At 42.8% G+C, this 27,500-nt stretch overlaps 1 protein-coding gene across 1 annotated transcript; it reads left to right on the forward strand.

The window, feature by feature from the left end:
* The first annotated feature begins 1,952 nt into the window (after positions 1–1,952).
* Positions 1,953–23,790, forward strand: TGFB1 (transforming growth factor beta 1). The gene is made up of 7 exons (XM_069943370.1): positions 1,953–2,751; positions 15,132–15,292; positions 16,983–17,100; positions 17,908–17,985; positions 19,253–19,403; positions 19,710–19,863; positions 21,207–23,790. Exons 1-7 carry the CDS (start codon positions 2,442–2,444, stop codon positions 21,363–21,365), a joined length of 1,131 nt encoding a protein of 376 aa, XP_069799471.1. The 5' UTR covers positions 1,953–2,441; the 3' UTR covers positions 21,366–23,790.
* The last annotated feature ends 3,710 nt before the right edge of the window (positions 23,791–27,500 follow it).

Raw genomic sequence — 27,500 nt, forward strand, 5'->3', positions numbered from 1 at the left:
CGCGGCGGGTGACCGACGATTTAAAAACATCATACATTACCTATCCATGCTGCAGGTCTTCTCCTGCGCTCCTTCTTCCTCCCGATCCCGCGTGCAGCAGCAGCTTCGGAGTGGCCTGTCTGAGCTGACAGACCGCTCAGCCAATCGGTGTAGGTAATGTATGATGTTTAAACAAGGGCTGCAAGGACATCGGTAACGATGTCCCTGCAGCCCTCGCTAAACGATTATCGGGCCGTGGAATAGGCCCAGTAAACGAGCGCTGATCCAGCAGATCGGCCCTCATTTACATTGTTGATCGGGCCCCCATCGGCCTGTGGAATAGGACCCTTAGACTTCCTGTCAATTGGCCGGGCAGAGAGCATCTGCAGTCAGTGGGCTCGGTGCAGCCATGTATTACAATGTAATGCGGGACAGGACAGGATGCTCTTGTAACTGTTGACTAGTCTGGTCAATAGATGAAGATTATCCCTCTATTAAAGGGGTCTTCTCGAGCTTTGATATTTGGCTCTCCTTAGCAAATACCAGGATTTGGATTCAGAATTCAGAAAATTTAGATTTTTTTTCAACCACCATTAAAAAGGGGTTGTCTAGTGTCCGAAAAATATTTTTGTATACACTATAAAGGAATTTTGGACTTTGATAAGGATGGTCTTACCTTCAATATCTGCTCGGTGGGAGTCCAATCACAGACACACCTATCGATCATCTGACTGAGAGAGGCCATGACACTTCTGCGCCCCCTTCATTGTTTACAAACTCAATACAGACCTAGAGAAAAAGGAGTTGCTGCACCTCACACCCATGGCTCTCATTAATGCCTCTCTGCTATATTTAAAAACGAACGACAGAATATTGGTATATAATTTGATCAAACCCTATTGCCTCATGTACCGCGTGCAGGTCTTCTGGCCCACATGAGTCCCTACACTAAAACAACACTGTGGCGGTCAGCTACCACCAACCCTGCAAAGCAAGCGCCAACACGGGAGGGGCTGGGGGCCACAGAATGGCCCTGCAATCCCACTGTCACAAGACCAAACCCTATGGGCCCCCACATCCCACAAGCGCAGCCAGCGGAGAAGCCATGGGTATGAGGTGTAGCCATTTCTTTTTCTCTGCGTTTGCATCAGTACATTTTGTAGTGGCCATGACTTGTATTGTGGCTCTCATTGACTTAAATGGATCAGGGCAGCAGAGAGTTGCAATACCAGGCACAGCCATTATGAGATCTACAGAGCTGCGCCTGGAAAACAGTAAAGGAGATGTTGTATTCTGAGTATCAGGGCTGTGGACATGCTGGGAGGTGACCCCCCTACCCCCTGGGTCTGATTCTGATTGGCTATTTCCTCGGAGAAAAACAATTTAATTCCCTATTAACGTATGTGAACATAGGTTTTCTACACTTAGATGTCTGCTTTTAATTGGAGGTTAAAGAAAGTGTTATTAAATATTATTATTTCTATGTTACGGAGATGTTTTAGCTGCACTGTGCCGGATAATGTTTTTTTTTACCTTTCAATTGTACAAGACCCAGCATGATATCCTGAGTACATAGCAACCGGGACCACTCCATCTTTCTACAGCCTTGTTCACATGTGCTATATAAGATTATTTAACTCACATGATTCCATGTGTCTCCTACAATTTGCACATTAACAATCTCCGGCACATCCTCCCATGTGTTCTAATTTAGTCCTTATCGTTCCAGTTACTTTTCTCCCTGCCAAACACTTCCCCCCTTCTCAGAATTCAGTGGTTTTCTGTAATTGTATATATCAAGTACAAGTACATTCTGCTTTGACTGTTTTCTAATAAAACATTATCAGATTTCAGCTCTAACCCTCACCACCACCCCCAGGATTCGGCAGCAGTTCCTTAAACTACTCTGTGTGTCAAACTTAAAAGTACCATCATATCCTGGGTGGAGCCTGAAGTTACAGAAAAAGCATTAAAAAAAACCCCTGCCTGTTACTGCACACAGGAGGAAGGAGAGAGGGGGGACGGGAGAAGCATGTTCTAGCAAGCTGAGAGACAAGGCCGTCAAATTGCATAGAGAGAGAGTGAGAGCAAGTTACAAGCAAGACTCAACTCAAAGAAGACTTATCATAGTCATCATCGTAGGACCTTCACCCAATATCTTACCAATTTCCACCACTTTAGGTGTGATACAGGTTACCGACTTTGCTTAATTTTTTTTTTCTCAATTACTTTGTCACGTTATGTTTTGGTCCACCAGTAGCCGGAGAACATCAGCTTATTCCTGAACATGCACTTGTCTTTATGGATGGAGATACCTTAGTAGTGTTTGGGTAATGATCTGTGGGCGCTCTTTAACAAATCCTTAATATAGTCGGAGAAAGTTGGAAGGACGTGGGTGACCATACGGAAATCCTGAAAAGTCAACTTGAAGTCAACAAGAATCCCCTTTTGAAAGCAAGAACATGAAAATCCTCTTGATGCTTTTGTTGCTAGATCTTCTCCATGCAGCCATGTCCATGTCAACGTGCAAGGCGGTGGATATGGAAGAGATGAAAAAAAGGAGGATCGAAGCGATTAGAGGACAAATTCTTAGTAAATTAATGCTTACCGAACCTCCAAATGTAGAGAGCGAAGAGATGTCGGTCCCCAAAGACATTCTGTCTATATACAATAGTACTATAGAGGCAATCAAAGAAAAAACTGAGAAGGAGAAGCCTATTGTGGAGGGGTATTACTCCGAACAGGTGAAGAGGATCGACAGGTTGAAAATAGGTAAGCTACTCCCTCCTGAATACCTTCTGACAATGATATTTGTGAAGTATAGAGAGCTATGTGATGTTACTATTGCCTCTTGTACTGAGATTTACAGCTCCACTTAGTATGTATGGACAGGGTTCAACTTATAGAAAGTCTTGTAGATAATATAATAAACTATGGAGCATACCTTGTGCCATCACTTTGTTATGGGTGACACCTGAACCCTCAATTCTTCCACCTTAGAGGGAATGTTTCATCAAAGACCTTGGTGGCATATTGATAGGACAAAACATCAATGTCAGATCAGCGGGAGCAAAAACTCTGCTTAGCTTAGCTAGCTTCTTTCAGGTGCCTCCATGGAAGACCATTAGAGGCAATGGTAGAGAAAGTCAGGCTTAGTCAACAGGAGATGAACTGGTACTGCGGTTATCTTTCACATAGATGTCAAGGCTGCTAGTGTTTTCGATAAGACACCCCCTATAATTTCTTACAGATTTATCTCCATTCAGTCTCGCTTGAAGATTAAAGATTTTCCCATCTCTAATATCTATGGGGGGAATGCAATAACCAAAGCATTGTAGGAAACAAATGTCCAAAATGTGCAATGGAAAGTTATAAAGTGTTAACATATGCAACTTGCAGATGAAAGGGTTAATACGCCAAATTGTAACCACATTGCATGTCTTCCTGTATGTCCTGTCACTGCTTCCATATCATCTCCCCTTCCTCTCAGTAAGGCCTCCCTGTATTCCACCATCCTCCCCTCTCTCGGCCTGTGACCCTGCACCCTTCCTTATCTCCAGCCATCCTCTCTATCCTCCCTCACTCACCCTACTCATTCTCCCATTGTTCTGGTGTGTACAGGTCTCCTAATTTGCTGTCATAGCCTTCAATCTCTCTATCTCCTATCTCTCTGTTTACCTTTCTCCCAGTCCCATTACTCCCTATTACGGCTTCTCTGCTGTCAACGATTTCTGTCCATTCTCTCGGTGTGGCGCTCTCTGTTGTCGCTTCTAGTTATTTGCCCTGACCTTGTTACTATTCCATCTCTATTGTTCCACATAATTCCAATGGCCTTGTTGTGTTCGTCTTTTACCTTTGTGCCTTGCCTTACTATTGATATTTCTAAGCCTACTTTGTATGTTTTATTTCTTATCATTCACGATAATCAATATCAGTGTGCCGGTTATCCCCATCAAAATATTTTTGTATCCCTCTCCCTGCCCCCCTTTACTACTCCCATTCTCCATAACAGTTCAGTACAATCGTTTCTTTGCTTGTGTCCCAATCAGCTTCTCACTATTCATGACCATGTTCTCTGCCCATACGTCTCATTCCCTTTTACCTTCTGCCTTTTCCATATATTCCTTATCCCATTCTGTAAGGCTCTTAACTTATGGTATGTGTACCCCAGAAGTGTATGCTTTGTATCTAAGGGGTACTTGCTTAATAACAGCACAGTCTACAATCATAGCCATGGGGGCACTTTGATGTGATTAGGGGGTCCATACCTTGGGAGCGGGGGTCTAAAACATTGTCTTTATATTATTACATCACATTTAGATATTGGGGGAGATTTATCAAAGTGGTGTAAAGTGAAACTGGCTCAGTTGCCCCTAGCAACCAATCAGATTCCACCTTTCATTCCTCACAGACTCTTTGGAAAATGAAAGGTGGAATCTGATTGGTTGCTAGGGGCAACTGAGCCAGTTTCACTTTACACCAGTTTGACAAATCTCCCCCATTGAGTTCTCTCCTTATCCTTATTCTCCCAATGTTTTTGTCATTCTCTCTCTTTAAATGTTCCCCTCATTTTTCTATCCATTCCCTCAGTTTCGTAGTATCTTCATTTTCGACCTTCCATATCACCCCTCTATTCTCACATATTTATTCTCTAGGTCCCTCTCCTTTTACTCCTGACTTAATTATCTTTATCCCCCAAAAAGATAAATCCCAACCCCATCACTGGATGCCATTGTAATCTTTACTCTGAAGCCTTGTTCTTCTGTGTACACCATTGCTTCTACCCATTTCAGTATTCAGGGTTGTATCGTGGAGTGTAGCTTGCAGGGCTATGCTGCTTGAGGAACTTTAATTAAAGGCAATGGGAATTACACAAAGTGCTTCAACTGCTTTCAACTCCCCGATCACCTCTGGCAGAGGCAAACAGGCCAGAGGGCCCAGAAGCCCTTCACAGGAGATGGGAATCCCCTTTAACAGTCAGTTAGAATGCCGCCCGGTATAGGGTCCCATTACAGGCCTGTCTGAGCCACTTTGGGAGAATGTTACCTTACCTATTACTTCTTCATCTTTGTGCCTCCCCTCATTTTTCTACCAATGTGGTCATTCCCCTTTCTAATAATCTCATCTATTGCCTCCTTACGTTGCTGTCCTACTGCGTTCTTCGCTTCCATTTTCTTGTCTCATCCCATTATCTTCTTACCCCGCTATCTTCTCACCTCTACGTTCCTTATCCATTCACCTTTTAGTCAGCTCTCCACTCTCGTTCTTTGTTGTTTTTTTGCCTCTTCTTCCATACCAATTCATTTGTACATTCATGCATATATTACGGCTGTTCCCCCATGATGAATTATTCGCTGCTGTCTAACTTCTACTTTTACTACCCATTACTGTCTCTTTTCCTATTCTTTATGCCTTGTGGCTGGGTTCACACTACGGAACCCGAGCGGAGAATTTCCGTCAGGTTCCGTAGCACGTACCCGTTCGCAGCTGCGTGCCTCTCCGCTGGTACCATAGACACCATTCTATGCACGGGCGGATTCCGCATTCCGCCAAAAGAATTGACATGTCAATTCTTTTGGTGGAATGCGGAGTCCGCCTATGCATAGAATAGTGTCTATGGCACGGGCAGAGAGTAACGCAACTGTGAACGGGTACGTGCTACGGAATCCGTCGGAAATTCTCCGTTCGGGTTCCGTAGTGTGAACCCAGCCTTATGCTCAGAACTGATTTCTTAGCATTGAGTCCCTCAATCGTGTATATCCCCTTATACCTTGATTCTTTTTGTATCATCCATACTCCTACCACCTTCCTTTTGGTTGTCTCCTTCTGCTTTTATTAATGTCATTTTCTGTTCTCTGTTTTTCCTCTGGATTCCCCCTCTTATTCTTGGTCTTTCTCCCATTCTCTGCAGTATTTCCTCATTCTTAGTTTCAGGCCCGCTCTCCTTGATCTCTCTTCCTCTCCACTTATTCTTTCTGCAAGCACATGGCACATGATCAGGAAATGCACCATCGATGTTGTCGTCATTGGACTGTGTTACATGTCATATCGTGTGTAGAGTATTACTAGTCCTCACTCAGACATTTGAGTCATTGTGTGATAAACGTATTACAACAATGTGATCTATATACTGGGTAGTTATTTCATTTATTATACATATACAGTGGGGAAAAAAAGTATTTAGTCAGTCACCAATAGTGCAAGTTCCACCACTTAAAAAGATGAGAGAGGCCTGTAATTGACACCATATGTAGACAAAATGAGAAAACAAATCCAGAAAATCACATTGTCTGATTTTGTAAGAATTTATTTGCAAATTATGGTGGAAAATAAGTATTTGGTCAGTAACAAAATTTCATCTCAATACTTTGTTATATATCCTTTGTTGGCAATGACAGAGGTCAAACGTTTTCTGTAAGTTTTCACAAGGTTGGCACACACTGTTGTTGGTATGTTGGCCCATTCCTCCATGCAGATCTCCTCTAGGGCAGTGATGTTTTGGGGCTGTCGCTTGGCAACACGGACTTTCAACTCCCACCAAAGGTTTTCTATAGGGTTGGGATCTGGAGACTGGCTAGGTCACTCCAGGACCTTGAAATGTTTCTTACAAAGCCACTCCTTCATTGCCCTGGCGGTGCGCTTTGGATCATTGTCATGTTGAAAGACCCAGCCACGTTTCATCTTCAATGCCCTTGCTGATGGAAGGAGGTTTTCACTCAAAATCTCACGGCCCCATGCATGGCCCCATTCATTCTTTCATGTACCCGGATCAGTCGTCCTGGCCCCTTTGCAGAGAAACAGCCCCAAAGCATGATGTTTAGACCCCCATGCTTTACAGTAGGTATGGTGTTTGATGGATGCAACTCAGTATTCTTTTTCCTCCAAACACGACAAGTTGTGTTTCTACTAGAGATGAGCGAACCTCGAGCATGCTCGAGTCGATCCGAACCCGAACTTTTGGCATTTGATTAGCGGTGGCTGCTGAACTTGGATAAAGCCCTAAGGCTATGTGGAAAGCATGGATATAGTCATTGGCTGTATCCATGTTTTCCAGACAACCTTAGAGCTTTATCCAAGTTTAGTAGCCACCGCTAATCAAATACCGAACGTTCGGGTTCGGATCGACTCGAACCTGAACCTGGTTTGCTCATCTCTAGTTTTTACCAAACAGTTCCACTTTGGTTTCATCAGACCATAGGACATTCTCCCAATACTCTTCTGGATCATCCAAATGCTCTCTAGCAAACTTCAGACGGGCCCAGACATGTACTGGCTTAAGCAGTGGGACACGTCTGGGACTGCAGGATCTGAGTCCCTGGTGGCATAGTGTGTTACTGATGGTAGGCTTTGTTACATTGGTCCCAGCTCTCTGCAGTTCATTCACTAGGTCCCCCCTAGGTCTTGTGATCATTTTGACCCCACAGGGTGAGATTTTGCGTGGAGCCCAAGATGGAGGGAGATTATCAGTGGTCTTGTATGTCTTCCATTTTCTAATTATTGCTCCCACAGTTGATTTCTTCACTCTAAGCTGGTTGCCTATTGCAGATTCAGTCTTCACAGCCTGGTGCAGGGCTACAATTTTGTTTCTGGTGTCCTTTGACAGCTCTTTGGTCTTCACCATAGTGGAGTTTGGAGTCTGACTGTTTGAGGGTATGCGCAGGTGTCTTTTCATACTGATAACAAGTTTAAACAGGTGCCATTACTACAGGTATTGAGTGGAGGAAAGAGGAGACTCTTAAAGAAGAAGTTACAGGTCTGTGAGAGCCAGAAATCTTGATTGTTTGTAGGTGACCAAATACTTATTTTCCACCATAATTTGCAAATAAATTCTTACAAAATCAGACAATGTGATTTTCAGGATTTGTTTTCTCATTTTGTCTCTCATAGTTGAGGTCTACCTATGATGTAAATTACAGACGCCTCTCATCTTTTTAAGTGGGAGAACTTGCACTATTGGTGACTGACTAAATACTTTTTTTCCCCACTGTATGTTGTAAATGTTAACCAGTGATTTACAAGTGCAAACTCCAAAGAGTCCCATATTAATTCTTCTAAGACTTCCCTTACAAAGCTCACACTTGCGTGTACTCACTGGGGGAGATTTATCAAACATGGTGTAAAGTGACACAGGCTCAGTTGCCCCTAGCAACCAATCAGATTCCACTTTTCATTCCTCACAGACTCTTTGGATAATGAAAGGTGGGATCTGATTGGTTGCTAGGGGCAACTGAGCCAGTTTCACTTTACACCAATGTGATCAATCTCCCCCCACTGTAACTATGATCCACTGTATTAGGGATGCTGGTGATACATGGCTCCTGAAAGTTTCTCAGCAGCAGGTTACAGGGCTCCCTGGGTTCATTGGTGAAGGACAGGCACCCGGTACTTTAGCACAAATGCAGAAAAAACACCACATTCCAAGGAAGCCTCAGAATTATTGGCCGCAGGCCCAGACGAATAGTTACGAATAAATAAAAATTTTATAAAATTGTAAAAAAAAAAACCCATAAAAGAGACAGCGCGTCTTGAAGCCAAACCTACTTCTTTCTCAAGTGTCATATGAAGTAAGAACCAAAGAAAGCTCTTTTAGGCTAGGCTCACATACCATCTTTTTTTGGCCTTTCTGGACGTCCATAATTTTGAGGCCATATAACGTTCATGTGGCCTCAAAATGACAGACATTCAAAAAGATGGACGTGAAACGGGCAAAAAAGACGTTGTGTGAACCTAACCTTAATCTTGGCTATCATGAAAAGGTGTCAGAACACACAGTGCATCACAGTTTGCATAATATATGGGGCGGCATAGGGCAAACCAGTAACAGTGCCCAACCAAAATAAGTGCCAACAATAGGCATGTAAGCAAAACTGGACTGCAAGGAAAGAAGGCTACCTGGTCTAATCAAGTTATCTTTTACATCTTGTTGATGGCCGGTTGTATTATTTATTAGAAGAAGAGACAACAGGATGCAGCATTGTATCAGAGTGTTGAGACTAAAGACTACAGCTGCTTTCTTCTAAAAACAGTGCCACCCCTGTCCTAAGGGTGTGTGTGGTATTGCAACTCAATTCCATTCACTTCAATAGAACAATATCACACAGAACTGAGGACAAGGGTGGTGCTGTTTCTGGAGGAAAGCAACTGTGTTTTTGAGCTCAAGGCGTGGAGAAGTCTGACTGGCTTCCCCTGGAGAAGCTTTAATGATGTAATAGTCCATATATGGATTGTCACCATATATGGACAGTTCCATGATGAGAACTTCCATGATGTGTGCCCAAGCTTGCACCGCTTCTCTGTCCATCCTCCCCGCTCTCTTCATCATTAGGAATGCCCCTGTGGAAGGTTTTTTTCTATCACTTGTCTGAAAACTGCACAAGTGCCTTAACGAACCAGCACATGTGCAGTGTTCACACAGGTGATGAATAGGAGAATACCTGCCTGGAGCATTCCTAATGATGAAGAGGGCAGGGAGGAGGGACGGAAAGGAGGTGCAAGTCTAATGCTGCGTTTACACGGAGCGATAATTCGCCCGATCGTACGATTAACGATTTCGAAGTAACAATTTTTTTTTATAACGATCAGCGTTTAGACGGAACGATATATCGTACGGAAAAATCGTTTTGCGATCGATTTGTGATTGCTTAAGTCTATCTTGCACATAGGTTAAATCGGTGAACGACTGTTTACACGGAACAAATTGCGAATTTTTTGCGAACGACCAATGACGATTTGAGAACACGTTCAAAGATCAAAATGAACGATTTCTCGCTCGCCGCTTGATCGTTCGCTGCGTTTACACGTACGCTTATCGTACGAATTCGATCGTTATCGTGCAAATTCGCACGATAATTGTTCCGTGTAAACGCAGCATAATGCACACACACTCTAGGCCACGCCAATTTGACACAGGGCTACAAGTTTAAAAGTTGTTTTTTTAGATCAATAACTGCATCACCTGCCGAACGGACCCCAGGACAGATCTTGGATTGAAAGCAGCTATCTGCTAAAGCTTTGGCTCTCCAGGCATGATGGGAATTGTAGTTTTGCAACAGCTGGAGGGCCAAAGGTTCCCCATCCCTGACCTACACAATTAAGGAGGTGGTTTTAAAGTCATGGCTTATCGGTATATAATCCCAACATCTTTGGCAGTGCTCTACCATAATGGGTCCATTGGGCATTGTGCAGGTTTCGACATATAAGGAATCTGTCTTTGCTATTATTTTTTCTTGTTCTGCTCCTATTAAAGAAAACAACGCAAATGTGAGTCATTTACATACATACAATATAGTAACCTTATTTCAACCTTCTTCAAAACAATGCCAAATAGTATTCACATCTATTACAGTTATAAGAGGTCTGGTTGGTGCATTTCCATCTGCCCTATGATAGTGTGTCTGGCTAACATAGACAGTCCCCAATGGACTCTCTATAGGCTCCGACAACCATAGACATCCTGGAAATTACTTGTGGTTCCTGTATGTAGCCAATTGTAATGGTTCTCAGCAATTATGTCTTCTTCCCCCCAGTCCTTCAAAGGCAATCCCAGTGCAGTCAGCGAGTTTCGGAATAAGATATGTTCAGATTCTACAGCGTATTATGGGAAAAATATGGCCTGTTCCGTCCAGAATCCTCCTCCTGGGAATATTGTCAGGAACGCATAGTTTGCCGATATGACAATCAACAGTATCTTACAGTGTACGGTGCGGATGCTCCAGCGATGAGTCAAATCGGATAATTTTTACACTCTGGGTCTTTGCGTCAGGGAACTCTATAATCGGTGGAACCTGATTTAGAGGAAAATCAGCCAGCCAAGCAGTTGTATAGCAAAGTGCTTTCAATCGCTTGTTCAAGGAGGGGACCTGGGAATAGTAAACTATTTATTTGACTGTCTGTCGGAGCCCCTATGCCCTGTATCCCATAGGGCTTCAGACTATGAAGCGATTGTTACAGAAACTTCCCAAACCGCCCTCATTATAAACACACGGGAGCTGCCGTCTGATCCACACCTGAAACATGAGCCCGTCTGGAGCACACGTGTGGAGCAGCCTTCTTATGGCGACAACTATGAACAGATCTCAGATGAAATGATATTTTCTGAAGGCTACATGGCTGCCAACATCTTAAAATAAGAGTTGATGAAAGGATCTAAGCAGAGGTGTAACGTGTAAAGTGCCTGGGCCCCATTGAAAATTCTCTAACAGGGCCCCTCACCTACTATGTGTCATGTATTATACTGGTGTCTTCTTATGTGGTAGAGGGGCATATATGCCGCTGTAGGTACAGGGTGGAACTACATAGTCTATAGCAGGGAAGGTGGGACCTTTGGACATCTAGCTGTTGCAAAACTACAATTCCCATCATACATGGGCAGCCAAAGCCATATATTTGGTGTCCAGGCATGATGGGAATTGTAGTTTTACAACACCTGGAGTGTAACCAAAAGCTAATACATATCAGTCATGAAATGTTTACTAGAGATGAGCAAATCTTGAGGACGTTCAGGTCCGTCTGAACCTGAGTATGCAGCATTTCATTACTGGTGACTGCAGAAGTTGGATGAAGCCCTAGGGAGCCCTGGAAAACATGGATACATTCTATGGCCTATGGCTGTATCCATGTTTTTCAGGCAGTCTTAGGACTGCATCCAACCTCTGCAGCCACTGGTAATCAAATGCTGCACACTTGGGTTCAGACGGACCTGAGCGTCCTCACAATTTGCTCATCTCTAATGGTTACTAATCTTGATCATAAAAATGCAATACTATTTTTTAATTCTTTACGGGACTTATTTTAGAAAAAAAATACCTAAAAGGGAACCGAACCAAATGGAAAGAGAGGGATGTTATTGTGCAGATCGTAAATTCGGGAACGTGGACATTTCTAGGGAAAACATTTTCCAGGAACACATCTTTAAAAAACCAAGACCCTCCCTGGACATTACAGGCAGATGGAAATGAAGATTTCTAGACTGTAGGGGGGGGGGGGGTAGTTCTTGAGCAATATTGTATTGCTACTAAATTCATGTCAGTATTAGAAATAACCAGTAATAGCTGTTATTATAGAGTAAGGAAATATCAAATGGCTGCACCAGCGGCCCACTGGCATTGGGAACTTGCAGCATTGCTGCACCAGGCATGGTAACTTAAAGGGATAATAATAATAATAATTTTTATTTATATAGTGCCAACAGGTTCCGCAGCACTTTACAATCCTGGGGGTACACACATAGACATAAATCAGACATTTCAGACATCTACATGTAATTATCCATACATGAGGAGTGAGGGCCCTGCTCGCATGCAGGAGCTTAAAGAATATTAGGAGGGGGTACTATTCAGAATTCTTTTTAATGCAAACATCCCTCTGAATAGGAAAACATTAAGATAACTTTAAGGTAACAATTGAAGGAAATTAAAGGGGTTGTTCATTTTGGAAATCCCTTTAAGTTAAAATCAATAAGATGTACAGGTTGTCCCGCTAGACTTTTACATGGGCTGATAAGTGGAACGCTCACTGTCGATAAATGTCCTGTTTCAAAGGGCCAGCGATCAGCTGATGAACAAGGTAACGCTTGTCCATTGAGTGTTGGCATATATTGTGCAGGGATTAAACTCATGGCTAGGCTGCCTGCTACACACTTTCTCGCAATCCTTTGTGTGGCCTGGCTGCACAACTGATCAAGCCTTGTAAATGCTCTGCAAAACGTTGTTGATCTTGCTGATCAGCGCTCGCTTGTTTTCTGTGTAAGGCCATGTACCAGGTCACATCATCCGTCAGTGGAGAGTTTACTTAAGTATAAAAGGTATAGGACAAGGCTTCAGGTGCTAACCTACTGACTGTTTACGGTACCCATATACATTAGAATAAATGGGAACTGTCGTTGTAAAAACTGGTGGTGGTGGGTGTTAAGACACCAACAGATCGCTAGAAGGAACAACAAGGTGGGAAAAGTGCTTGCTAAGTGCGTACTACCCTGGCTCTGGGCCACTGGGTATGGACTTGTACTGGGTACTGGGATGGACTTGTGTAGGATTATGGGACTGAGCAAGAGAGCATTTAGCTGCATGTTTATCGCCACACTCAGTCTAGCAGTCAGCTGGGACCTGGACACTTCTGGTCAAAATGTTGTCATATCCCTAGTGGTACTGACCGATATGGACGTGTATGTCTGTGTTGCCGACTATAGTATAAGGTGTATGGACAAATTATCCAAGTATGTTCAATAGAAAGGTGGCTGGTAACATCACATATAATGCATTGCGCTGCTCTCGTAAGATAGATGGTATGCGGCAACAATGGACACGTCTCTCACAAGATGCAGACTTTAGGATCATCATCAAGGAGTAACTGTATCTGCAAAACATACAAGCCTGAAGATTCCTTGGCTCCAGGCGGAAAGCAGATCAAACAACCTCAGGGCCTGTTCCCATGGGCAATATCTAGTGCATCCACTCCCCCACGTTCTGTTCTTCGTCAGGGTGTTGGAGGGTGGTGGATCCTGATCACTAATATCAGGCAGATAGGTGCTGCACAAGACTGACCTCAGTGATGGAAACCTAATGCATGGGCACAGATTCTTCTTTGCTTTGTCAGCCATTCCCCACTCTCAAAATGTGAGAGAGGATCAGGAAGCCAATAAACTATACAACTATGTTGGAGGTTTTTCCTCTATGCCTATGTGTGCTTGCTGCATAATATGCTCATCATAGTACACAGAGTAAATAGCTTACAGTCTTCCTTGTTCCTCCCTATGTTTTGCATGTTTGCATTTTGAAATTTTTTGGGTTTTTGTGCATTCTTTTAAGCAAACAAGTTTGTGCAACATGAAGAAGCAGTCTGTTGTGTAGCAAATAAAACTGTGTAAAAGTGTAAAAAAAGGGGGCTACAAGACGGAAAATACAACTATCCGTCTTTGTGAGATGGCTACAAGGCGGAACTATCTGTAACTATACATAATACTAAGTTCATGGTATTGCAGCTAAATTGACTTACACAGGGAAGTTGTCATTATATCCTTCTCTACACCATACAATTCATGCCAAATGTTTAGACCAGACCCAAAATATCCAGCTATATAGGGGCAACCTTCTGGCCAGGACTTTCTCTTACTGATTGTCAGGGTAAAACCTAGAGAACGGGGGTTTTGTACAGTTTAGCGATTTTACTCACTTATTGAGTTCCGTCACATAACAAGGGATTCCCTTCAAACCATTAGTAATGTGAGGCTGGAGGCTGATGTGCGGATTTACGGAGTCCGTAGCCTTCATCGGCTCGGTGCTTCACATCCTGACTAATCAAGGATGGAAAATGAGAAGCAACCTGGTTGAATCAACTTCTTCTTTTCCACATCGGATTGAACAGGATGGAGGAGAGCGCAGATCTGCTGAGCTGGTGAAACCTCCTGGCTGCAGTCAACCACTTTTTTTAACCTCTTTGTTACTGATCTGTTATTTAGTTTGCTTTACGTGTCTGGTTAGAAAGACCCTTTTATTACTTTATGTAGAGACGGAATCAGAAAGAAAAAGTAACTGGATTCTGGGATTTCCTCACATCTGTTATGTTTCAGACTGCAGTCATTATATTGATCAGCTGATCACAGCTGGTCTGGCTCCCTACACATGGCCGAGGATTGCATGGCCAGGCGTACAGGTTTTGGGTCCTTGTCTATGAACCAGAATGGGAAGCTCCACTGTAAGAGCGGCTCCCACTTTCGGGGACCCGAGCTCTCCATTTGTTATTTTCATCCCCATTCTTGACAGTCCTCCAGAGGTGGTGCATCATTTTGGTGTCTCAAATGGGTGACTCCCTTCTATAATGTCCATCTTCCTAATAGTGCATATTTACATCTGTTTCTGGGAAGGTTGAGTAACATCTAATATGGCTGCCACTACAACACCCTATGTCCCAAGGAGTCCAAAAGGCAACTCTTGCCTAGTTATCCACCAATACAGAGGGGAAGAGGAATAAGATTGTGTGGCGGTAAAACTGAGCTTCCAAAACAACTGCCGGTACTGCTCATACAGATGTTGCGGCTAACCAATGGCTATACTACTCCTTTATTGGTCCATTGCTTTGTGAGTTGTAATATTCATCTGGTGTTTGTCTCTTTGTTGGTTGTCACTAATGTCTGGATTTGTTGATTCTCTATTCAGACAGAAATTCCGAACAAGAATTTATCTTCACCTTCAATGCATCTCTTATAAGGGAGATTGTAGAGAGCTCGGATATGCTGCACAATGCAGAACTGCGCATGTATCGGATGCAAGATACAAATAAGGATGAGAGACAAGAGATCCGACTGGAGCTGTACAGGGTAAGATGGCGGTGGCGGAAGTGCCGTTGTCATTATCACACTATTCAGGTTTTCAGGGCAACAGGAGGGCTAGCTGAAAAATCAAGAACTACCAGCGCCATAAGTAAGGTGAGGGGGCTCAAACTAACCTCCTATAATAATACTGGACTAAGGATCCTTTTAGATGAAATGATTAGCGGCCGTACTTGGCCAATTACCAACCGTTTCGGCCAATAATAGCCCGACATGCACAATATTGGCTGATCGTTGTCTTTCAGTATGTTCTAAAATCACAATAATGATAACGTTAGTCTGCTGCCCCCCTATAATATCCCTCTTCTATGGGCCATTTGGACAATCTAAGGGCCCTATTCCACGAGCCGATCAATAATGTAGACAAGCGCCGATCTGATAGAATGGCGCTCGTTTACTGGGCCTATTCCACAGCCCAATGATCTTTTAGCGAAGGCTGCAGGGACATTTTTACCGATGTCCTCGCAGCCCTTGCAACATACATTACCTAGCAGGGCTTCTCCTCCACTCCGTCTTCATCCTGATCCCGCTCACAGCATCAACTCTGCAGCGGCCTGACTGAGCTGTCAGACCGCTCAGCCAATCACTGGCCGGCCTGTGATTGGCTGAGCGGTCTGACAGCTCAGTCAGGCGGCACCCAAGCTGCTGCTGCGCGTGGGACCGGGATGAAGACGGAGCGGAGGAAAAGCCCTGCTAGGTAATGTATGCTGCTTGAATCGTCGGTTGCCCGCCATGCATTGCTATTCCATGCAGAGATGCGTGGTGGGTGACCGATGATTTTAGGTTTGGGCCTAAATGAATGATCGGCTGATCGTTTTCTCTATTCCACCGAGCGATAAACGGCCGAATTGGGCCAATTCGGCCAATTAGGCCAATTATTGCACCGTAGAATAGGCCCCTAAGGATCTGAACAGCCCCCCCATCTCCGCTCAATGTATGTGCGTGTAATAACAAAGATAGCAAGTGGGGAGTGAGGAGGAAGCGAGCGCTGACCTGACAGGTTGGTGCTCGCTTCCTGCTCTACATTGCTTCATTTAATAGGTAGGGGCTATTGTTTGCTTTCCTGTAATGCTCTTGTAACCATTGCTTTATTTCCTTCAACCTTTATTTATAATGTAGTTCTCCAGCCTGTTATCCATTTCTACTTTTACTTCTCCAAACCAACATGCATGGGTTCTTTATAGACAGAGGAAGGATAAGCAGCTGCCAAATGGCTCTGGCTTATTTCTCTGAGAACAATAAGGTCAGGAGGGTAAAATCCAGCCCCCGCTCCTTGTCTCCCCTGACATCATTTATCAGGAGACAATCGGGACGCCACCATACACTTTAAATAGTCGGACAAATCCATCAAACCGACCTTTGTCGAATGAGCATGGGGACCTAAACAAGTCGGTGTGTCATGTAGATTCAGTCTATTGTATAGCACATAGAAATTCCTCTGTATTCGCAGTCACTAAGGGGCGATCGTTGCCTGCTAGGTAACCTAAACTTGAACAGCTTGTGCAACTCAGTACAGGAAGCTAGAAAGAGATAAGATGCATTGCACTATATGACTACTGCCGGCTTGGTAATGATGCAAGTGTTAGGTTGTGGTATCTGTGCATATAAGGCAGTAACATCACCAATCATATTGGATATGTTATACCCCTAAGAGACATGTCACTCATTTCTCTCACAGGAAGAAAGCAACACGTCCTCTAGATACCTGTACAGTAAGTATGTCTTTCCAGGGAGGCCGGCAGAGTGGCTGTCATTCGATGTCACTGAGACAGTGAAATGGTGGCTGACACGGCAAGGTGAGCGTTTACTAACACCTAATTTTTTTTCATCACGGCCATGTTTTCTGTTCCCGCTGTGGTCAAAACGTCATTCATATTCATCAAACATATCTGAGCCCCATAGAGATAAATGGCACCCACACTTTAGGTTCCATATTGTTGCACATTACTGCTGATGAAATTAGGGCTTGTTGTTTATTTCAGGAGAAATTAAGCTTAAGAATGGGAATGGTTACTTCTTCCCCTCTGCCACCCTTATGGCCAGCTTCTTTGTTTATGGGCCCTATTACAGAGAAAGATTATTGTGCAAAAATAGAAGAAAAAAAAAACGATAACTCAAATTTAAGCAATAATCTTTCGGTGTCTATGCAGGAAACGATCAACGAGTAATGAAAATTCGTTCATATGTCAGTAAACTCATCTTTTGAGCTGACCATAAAATCATTGTTAATTGTTCACTTATTAGAGGAGATTTATCAAACATGGTGTAAAGTGAAACTGGCTCAGTTGCCCCTAACAACCAATCAGATTCCACCTTTCATTTTCCAAAGAGTCTGTGAGGAATGAAAGATGGAATCTGATTGGTTGCTAGGGGCAACTGGGCCAGTTTCACTTTACACCATGTTTGATAAATCTCCCCCATTTTTCGCAAATCGTTTGGTGTATGTATACATCGTTCATTCATAATTACAAACGTTCATGGCCATGAGTATCACAGAAGTATTAAAGTAGTTTCTTAGACCCAAATCATCTTCAATGTCTCATGTGTTCATTAAGAACTAACATAGTGTGTGTCAACGCTGAGGAGTCTCCTTCTGCTTACAGTTGTCAATGAGACCTTCATAATGCAAGAGCCGTGTGCATGTAACAGCCCGAAAAGTGATATACAGGTGCAAATAATGGGTAAGTAAAATGGATATAAGCATAAAAAGTAAGATAGATAGATAGATAGATAGATAGATAGATAGATAGATGATAGATAGATAGATAGATAGATAGATAGATAGATAGATAGGAGATAGATAGATAGATAGATAGATAGGAGATAGATAGATATATAGATAGGAGATAGATAGATAGATAATAGATAGGAGATAGATAGATAGATAGATAGATAGATAGATAGATAGATAGATAGATAGATAGATAGATAGATAGATAGGAGATACACACTACAGATAGATAGATAGATAGATAGATAGATAGATAGATAGATAGATAGATAGATAGATAGATAATAGATAGATAGATAATAGATAGATAGATAGATAGATAGATAGATAGATAGATAGATAGATAGAAGATAGATAGATAGATAGATAGATAGACAGACAGACAGATAGATAGATAGATAGATAGATAGATAGATAGATAGATAGGAGATACACACTACAGATAGATAGATAGATAGATAGATAGATAGATAGATAGATAGATAGATAGATAGATAGATAGATAGATAGATAGATGATAGATAGATAGGGAATAGATAGATAGGAGATAGATAGATAGATAGATAGATAGATAGATAGATAGATAGATAGGCAGACAGATAGATAGATAGGAGATAGATAGATAGATAGATAGATAGATAGATAGATAGATAGGAGATACACACTACAGATAGATAGATAGATAGATAGATAGATAGATAGATAGATAGATAGATAGGAGATAGATAGATAGATAGATAGGAGATACACACTACAGATAGATAGATAATAGATAGATAGATATGCTATATTTGTCCTACTTTCTCATACATTATTAGGCTATGTTCACACAACGCATATTTTCGTAAAATCATTGTTAATATATATTATTATGGAAATATACGTTACATAGCCGGGAATAGCAGCCGCAGAAACCCATGTCAGTGCACACTGTGGAGCGAGCGGATCCGCCCGCTCGCTCCATAGCGAGGAGTGTAAAGTTTTGATGGGGGCACACACGGATGCACCCGCATCAGAACACTGCGGCCCTAAAGATCACCCTGCTGGTAATGCAGTACCAGCTGGCATGATCTTTTCAGAGACCGCCCGTTCTGTGACCCGGATGGGTCACGGATTGGCCGGTCTCATGCATTGTGTGAACATAGCCTTAGGGTATATTACATTTCTATTTCCCTCTCCCCTAACTGCAAATGTATATATTTTTTGTCTTATTCCAGGTTTTTCCAAAACACGAGGCGACATGCAAATTCTCAGCAATGATGTGAATTCCTTACCTTTTCTGTTAATTACATATACCCCCAAGGGGCGGACTGAGGAAGGACACACCAGCCGAAGAAAGCGAGGGGTGGACGAGGAATACTGTCGCTCGTCAGTATTATAAGTGCTCTGTTCATGCATGTTGAAAAGGAGCATATTCACTGGCTATGTCATAATTGTGTGATAGGAGGGGGACCAAGCTCTTCACAGATCCTCCATAGAAGTCTACATAACATCTGGCTATTGCATTTGACCAGGCCACAATAGTGTCACTCTAGATGACGTGTAATGGCTGTATTTGCTTTATAGGTCAGGAAGCTCAGCATTACAGTGCAGTATATTCCACCCATTGCAGAACAGAACAGTTGTTAGAATATGCAAGATTTCACTTTTTAACATAATGTGTGTCCTTTGCAGAAATAGCGGAAAAAACTGCTGTGTAAAACCCCTCTATATCAACTTCCGTAAGGACCTCGGGTGGAAGTGGATCCATGAACCCAAAGGCTATGAAGCCAACTATTGCCTGGGGAACTGTCCCTTTATCTGGAGTATGGACAAGCAATACAGCAGGGTAAGTATGAAGATATCAAAGCTTTGGATTAACCAGGGTGGTTGGAGTGTTGGATTGTAAAACTCAGCATGCAGTTACCGTATGTCCCTACAAATATGTAAATGACTGCAGGTGAGTGTGGTCTAACCAAACTAACATTGGGTCTTGCCACAAGATGGCGTCAAAGTGCTTCCCCCACGGCCCAATGAAAAAGACTCTCAGAAGCTACTTTAGGGTAGAGTACCTCTTGTTGATGGCTAGTCATGTCTTTGAGACACTAGGAGACAGTTGAGAGGCTTTGAAAGGGGCACCTCAGTAGACCCCTCATCCATGCTATTGGAAGCAGAGGTTACGTGGAGACACATACAGTACACATGGCAAATAGGCACTGGACGGCCCAGACAGACCACAGTAGAGAGGAATGTTTGATTGGCAAAGCAGCTCCCACAGTTCTCTTGTCCACCATCCAGACACAGATGGCACCTTCACCCCCATCTATGCCCACACAATGTCTAGACACTTAGTAGAAATTTGGTCACCCACCGTCTCCTTAGTCCTGGACGGTATGGACCAGAACAGTACTGTCTTTAGCAATTAATTTGGGTTCTGTTTAGGAGATAGTGATGGCTGGCTTTAGGCGTAGAGGCCTCATGGTGAGCACTTCAATACACACTGCTCCAGCTGCTGGTGTGATGACCCTTGCACATATAGTAAGGGTTTCCCAGGAATGTCTCTGCCAGATTACGACATTTCCTTGGCATGTTCAGTCACCAATCATACACTTATGGTGAGCCAGCTTGAGCAGCCTATGAGCGTTCAAGATCTACAGGCCCAGCTGAAACATTTGTGGGCAAATGTGCCACAAAAAATCCTTTAGAACCTGTATCCTCCATGCCCAACCATATACCATCTTCTATCCAAACTAGAGGTGCCCAACAGAGTACTAGAGCCTCTTTTCATTGTACAGGTCTCTTCAAAAACTTATCCTTTCACTGTAATATTGTAATGACTTACGTATATCATCATTTTTTTTCCACTTTATTTTTCATTTCTTCAAAAAGAACAATACATTACATCAATTATTACAATTCATATAAAATATTATCACATTTTACAAATCTTTTACTTTATCTCATATAAAACTTTTCATCCCAAATTCTCTGCAACCCTCCCCTACCCCCCCACCCAATCTGCCATAAAATTTTAAATAAATAAATAAATAAATAAATAAAAAAATGAAATATTGTAATGACTTACGCATATCATCATTACATTCACACCTTGAATGTTTCTTTCCATTCCGACAACTCCTTCTTGAATTATTTTTTTGGCCAATGTTGACAATGACTCTCTGATTATTTTAGGTCCTGTCCCTCTATAATCAGAACAATCCGGGTGCATCTATCTCCCCATGCTGTGTGCCAGATGTCTTGGATCCTCTCCCTATCATCTACTATGTTGGTCGGACACCAAAGGTGGAGAAACTGTCAAACATGGTGGTACGATCTTGTCAGTGCAGCTGAGACTTATCACTGGAGGTTATAGGTTAAGGAAACAACATGGTACTGGACTCCCAAAACATTCATTAGTCATTAAGACCTGTGGTCAACACTTGTCCTCACCCTTCACACCTCTATATCTGAACCTCAAGTCTGAAGCCTGAGGTCAACAAAGAGGATACTCTTGGAATAGAGGTGAAAGATCAGCAAAGACTCTTCTTACATAGAGCTCCTCATAAATGGCTCCAGTACTGCAGTGATAGTCCACCACCACCACGACCACCATCATCCCATTTATGAGAAGGAACAGTAAACTTCCTCCCGAAAATTCAGCAAAACAGGACCTGCCACACTTGCAGAACAGACTCTCAATGTCCAACATGTGGTGCCAACTATGTGTCAATTAGGAAGCACGGGACGGTGGATTGCACAACAACATTGGCCAGATAGACTTCTAGCTTGGAATTTTTCAACTCCTGAAAATTATTAATAGTGTTTTAGCTGTCTACCCCCATTTTTGCATCAGGACACAAGTCAATTGCCGTTAATGTCTCCAATGTTGTGGACCCCATAGTTATTACTAGGTGCCCTTTCTGACCTTCATGTCTATATAGAGTATGTACAGATTTTTTTTTACATCAAATAACAATGCCAAATCTCACACTATTGTATATTTAGAGTTCTCCAGATACAGTAAGTCCTGCCTTAGCCAGTATAGAAGACTTGTTTTATCTAATTTGCAACAATGCAGAAACATGGCTGTACTAATGATGGGTCCACGTGCCACTGGATTGTTATAACATTACTGGTGGTAAGAGCATTGCTTGAGCACTTGGTTTCTTTGGGTCATGTCCACTTCAAACTATCTTTTTGTTAGAATGGTCTTCTGACAATACAATGATCACAATACTGAGGCTCCAAATCTGTTGAGGGTTCATTTTGGGTCCAATATCCTTGCAGCGCCACCACAGGTGAAATGAAGTACGACACAGATTCCACTAAAATAAAAGGACTGTCTCTGTATTGTGTGGATATACTTGGTCCTCCAAGTATATGGATGGCCAAGTAGTGGTGATAGGGGTCGGCCATGATGGATAATCACTGCCCGACTCCTTTGTTTAGAGAGAGATAAGCCGCAGCAAGAGCACTTACCCCTTCCTATAGAGAACACAGGAACCCTTGGCCGTGCCGAAAGTTCTTGCATTGACTATTGTTTGGCTGTCAGTTACTTAAAGTATATGAGAGCCTTAATAAATGAGGGTCCTTAATGGTTATCCCCTTTTTAATCCCTTTAAGAAATTACTGGACAACTGTGTAAGACACCTTTAAGACACTTGTCACTAGTAAGTATATATTAACATTTTGCAGGGACCTGCTATGGGGTATAGAGGTAGCAGTGTTGCCCAAGTCTGAAGCCTTACAACTCCCAGATAAGAAGACACCAGTAGTATAATTTTTACATGGTAGGTGAGGGTCCCTATTATGGCTTTTGGCATCGGGGCCCAAGAAACAGGTCTCTGCCATTTGATATGTATTGAGGACAAATATATCTAAAATATAACAATGCTCATAGAAAAGAACAGCTAGTCACGTTTACAGATATCCACAAAAAGGTTTCCTGAAGTGGAAACACCCACTGACTTCCTGACTGCTGAAGAACACAAGATGGGCTAATAGATATTGTCTAAAACATGTACACACAATGCAAAGGAAAGTCTATGACAGCCTAGGAAATTGTCTGTAGAGGTCTTCAACCATTGTGCCAGTCTGTCATTAAAATTATATGGTAGATAGTGATAAGATGGTATGGCTGAAAATGGACATGCGTCATCATGCAACTTTTTAATCCATCATGAATGAAGGGCCTACATTGGAAACTACTGATCTGAGGCAGTGGTCCCTACATGAATTAGGTAACCGCTAAAGCCTGGGTTTACATTAGCATGATACGGAAACATTTTTGTGTCCGTATTACGGTCACAAGTCCTGGCCTGACTGCAGGTCTGATGTCCTGAGCTGACAGCTGTCAGTATGCATTATAGGATCTATGGTCAAGCCGAGACTTGCAGCCGGAATACATACACAAAAATTCTTCCATATTATGGTACAGCGAACCTAGCTGAATTGTTATTTCAGTGGTTGTTTTTGGTAAATTTGATACCCTTAGGAGACTATACAAAGCAATTCTTGAAGAATCCAGACCCTCTTTTAGAAAGTAAGTCTAAATGACCACATGTAATTCTATAGAAAATAACATAAAATTAAAGAGTCTATTTGTTTTCCAAAAACAGCGCCATTCTCGTAAGTGGGCTGTATTCGGTATTACAGCCCAGCCCCATTCAGCACAAGGCAGCTTTTTTTTTTTTATTGTTGCTGTGACTATGGATTAAATAGAAATTAGAATGGTGCCTACTCAGGGAGAAGTTAACAAAAAAAAAAGAAAATAAAAGTACATTTTTGTGGTGGATACATTTCGGGGGTTAACACCCAGTAGAATTTGTAAACTGCAATGGATAAGAAGGCAAATCGTTTCTCTGATGAATCAAATTGTTGTCTGTTTTTTTTTTTTCATGTGTTTTTATATAGTTTGTCTTTCTTATTTAAAGAAAAAGTTCAAAAAGCTCATAAATAAAGAGGTACTTTTAAATGAAAAATATTCTGGTGTTGTCTTTTTCCTGGGATTTACAATGATGATCATTGGGGATCCTCCGCCAAGCAAAAGAACAAAGCCATTAACCTTAAACAGCACCCCCCTGTACATGTGGTCATGTCTGGTACTGCAGATCATTACAAACTAGATCATTTCCCTTTGGAATCACCTTTGATACTATACTATACTATGATAGTAAACTATATGGTAATATACTCGGTCTTAATATATATAGTATAGTTATTTAACCTTTCACAAAAAACCTGAAAGACCGGTAGAATAGAATAAGATGAAGGGCTGCTATTATTACTGTATTAGCCTCTACTACCTGAACTGGTAGATTCTGTATTGATAGACTCCTTTGCTTCCTGCTAGTGACGTCATGATCCTGAAAGTCCCAGATACCGTGTGACTAAGCTGTGATAAGGTTAAGGTGTATGATTGAATTTTGGGATTTCCAGTTGTGATGACTATACGAGACATTTACACATTTCTCTCCTTTACCCTGAGGTCGAATTACATAAACACAGTACAAGAGAGAGAAACAACGCGGGATTCTTATGGAAGTGAATGTATATAGGACGGAGATGTCAGATTAATAGACATGACACGAGACTTCAAAGCTATGAAACCGTGCCCCTCCTACAGTAGGGTGGTATAGATCACAGCTATAACACGTACAGTATGCCCCTCCTACAGTAGGGTGGTATAGATCACAGCTATAACACGTACAGTATGCCCCTCCTACAGTAGGGTGGTATAGATCACAGCTATAACACGTACAGTTTGCCCCTCCTACAGTAGGGTGGTATAGATCACAGCTATAACACGTACAGTATGCCCCTCCTACAGTAGGGTGGTATAGATCACAGCTATAACACGTACAGTATGCCCCTCCTACAGTAGGGTGGTATAGATCACAGCTATAACACGTACAGTATGCCCCTCCTACATCAGCGTGGTATAGATCACAGCTATAACACGTACAGTATGCCCCTCCTACAGTAGGGTGGTATAGATCACAGCTATAACACGTACAGTATGCCCCTCCTACATCAGCGTGGTATAGATCACAGCTATAACACGTACAGTTTGCCCCTCCTACAGTAGGGTGGTATAGATCACAGCTATAACACGTACAGTATGCCCCTCCTACATCAGCGTGGTATAGATCACAGCTATAACACGTACAGTATGCCCCTCCTACAGTAGGGTGGTATAGATCACAGCTATAACACGTACAGTATGCCCCTCCTACATCAGCGTGGTATAGATCACAGCTATAACACGTACAGTATGCCCCTCCTACAGTAGGGTGGTATAGATCACAGCTATAACACGTACAGTATGCCCCTCCTACATCAGCGTGGTATAGATCACAGCTATAACACGTACAGTATGCCCCTCCTACAGTAGGGTGGTATAGATCACAGTTGTACTACGTACAGTATGCCCCTCCTACAGGAGGGTGGTATAGATCACAGCTATAACACGTACAGTATGCCTCTCCTATAGCAGGGTGGTATAAATCACAGTTATAACATGTACAGTATGCCTCTCTTATAGCAGGGTGGTATAGATCAAAGCTATAACATGTACAGTATGCCCCTCCTACATCAGGGTGATATAGATCACAGCTATAACACGTACAGTATGGTATACTCCTTCTTCTGCAGAGTGACATACATTAGCACTATGATACATTGACTGACTACCCAAGCAGCAGGTAACAGCTAAAATGGGGAGGGGGGAGGGCATGGCTATAAAGAGGGTATGGACGTACCCTCCACACCCCAGCACTTGCTCCTGTACCACCCAGTATCCGGACCCATACAGTGGCGTTTGGAGCTGAGCGTAAGGGGGTCAGACTAGTATACAGGCTGCTAACTACTGGAATAATACAATGGATATTTTTTTGGAGGCTGTTCCCAGATGGGGACCAAAAATGGGGCGACTCCTGGCAAAATCATCCAGTGACATAGTCTGGATCTATATTGCTTTCTTACTGCGACCCCATTTGCAGGATGGCACGGATTGTAGCTATGAGTTGAGACATTTGTCCCTTGTACTGCGGGGGGGCACAGACAGGAGGATGCTGAGACATTGTAATTGAGACCTGGCAGGGGTACAGATTCTGAGTGCCCATCATTGCTGCATTGTGACTCACATGCATAGTGCCCATAGTCTGTGAGATCTAGTGCAGTCATGACAAATATGACAGACGAGAATCACAAGTTATTCATTTCCCTGGATGGCTGGCATTCCCTGAATAAAAAGTACAAAGCCAGCCATGCCAGCTCTCATTCCTCCCTGACATTACACCCGTGCAATGCCCCCTGACAAATATCGCTCTTCAAAGGACAGAGAAGCAGCTGTGAGGCCTATATATAGCTCCAGAAGGGATATGACGGCCTTTATCTGCCTCCGCAGTCAGGAGCATCCCGTCCCCTCCATCTGCTGATTCATCCCTAATGTTCAGATCCCTGTCAGCGCCATCAAGGAAATGGGGACTTTCTGCAAAACCCTGATATGCTGACAGCACAAAAAGATTCACTCTCCCTCCAAATGCGCAGACTTTGTATGTCAATTATTCACCATTCTCATGATCACTGCCAGCTGTCATTGAATGGAAACAGTCTTCATCCAGAAGATCAAACATCTCCTAACCACAATCATCTATCACAATGAAAACCACCGCCCTTGGGCACCCAACTGTATTCTCCAAATGTAGCTGCACATATCCCCTTCATGGACATAGACATAGCTCGTCTGCCTGCAGCCACCACTAGAGGGAGCTAAGGAGCTCACTGCATACTGCTCTTACCTTGAACAATAAAACAAATGCAGTAAGCTTCCCTTAGTGACTGACAAAATGTTATTTTACTCTATGGTTATGTAGGGGATTTGGAGCTGTGAAATGCCACATAATGTTGGATCAGAAACCTCTATAGTGTTAACAGGTGGAGGCTGACTTTAGGTTATATAGAAATATTTATAAATAAAATTAAACCCTACAACTATGGTGGTCACAAATGAGTCTCTGGTGATCTCATTATGGGGTCCCCTGATATCTGAAAATGAAGAACAACCTTAGATTGTATTTTCTGAGCCTGTGGGCCACTATCACAAATTGGTTTGCTATGTGGGCACTGTTGGTGGTTGGTATACTATGTGGGACTGTTGGTGGTTGGTATACTATGTGGGCACTGTTGGTGGTTGCTTTGGTATGTGGGCACTGCCACAGATTGGTTTGCTATGTAGGCACTGTTGTAGATTGGTCTGCTATGTGGGCACTGTTGGTTGGTGGTTGGTTTGCTATGTGGGCACTGTTGGTGGTTAGTTTGCTATTTGGGCTATGTGGCATATTGGTTTACTATGTAGACACTGCAGCAAGTTGGTTTGTTACGTGGACACTGTTGGTGGTCAGAATGCCATGTGGGCACTGTTGGTGGTTAGTATGCCATGGGAGCACTGCTGGTGGTTGGTATTCCATGGGAGCACTGCTGGTG

Source organism: Dendropsophus ebraccatus, chromosome 10 (assembly GCF_027789765.1).
Source record: "Dendropsophus ebraccatus isolate aDenEbr1 chromosome 10, aDenEbr1.pat, whole genome shotgun sequence".
Classification (NCBI taxonomy): domain Eukaryota; kingdom Metazoa; phylum Chordata; class Amphibia; order Anura; family Hylidae; genus Dendropsophus; species Dendropsophus ebraccatus.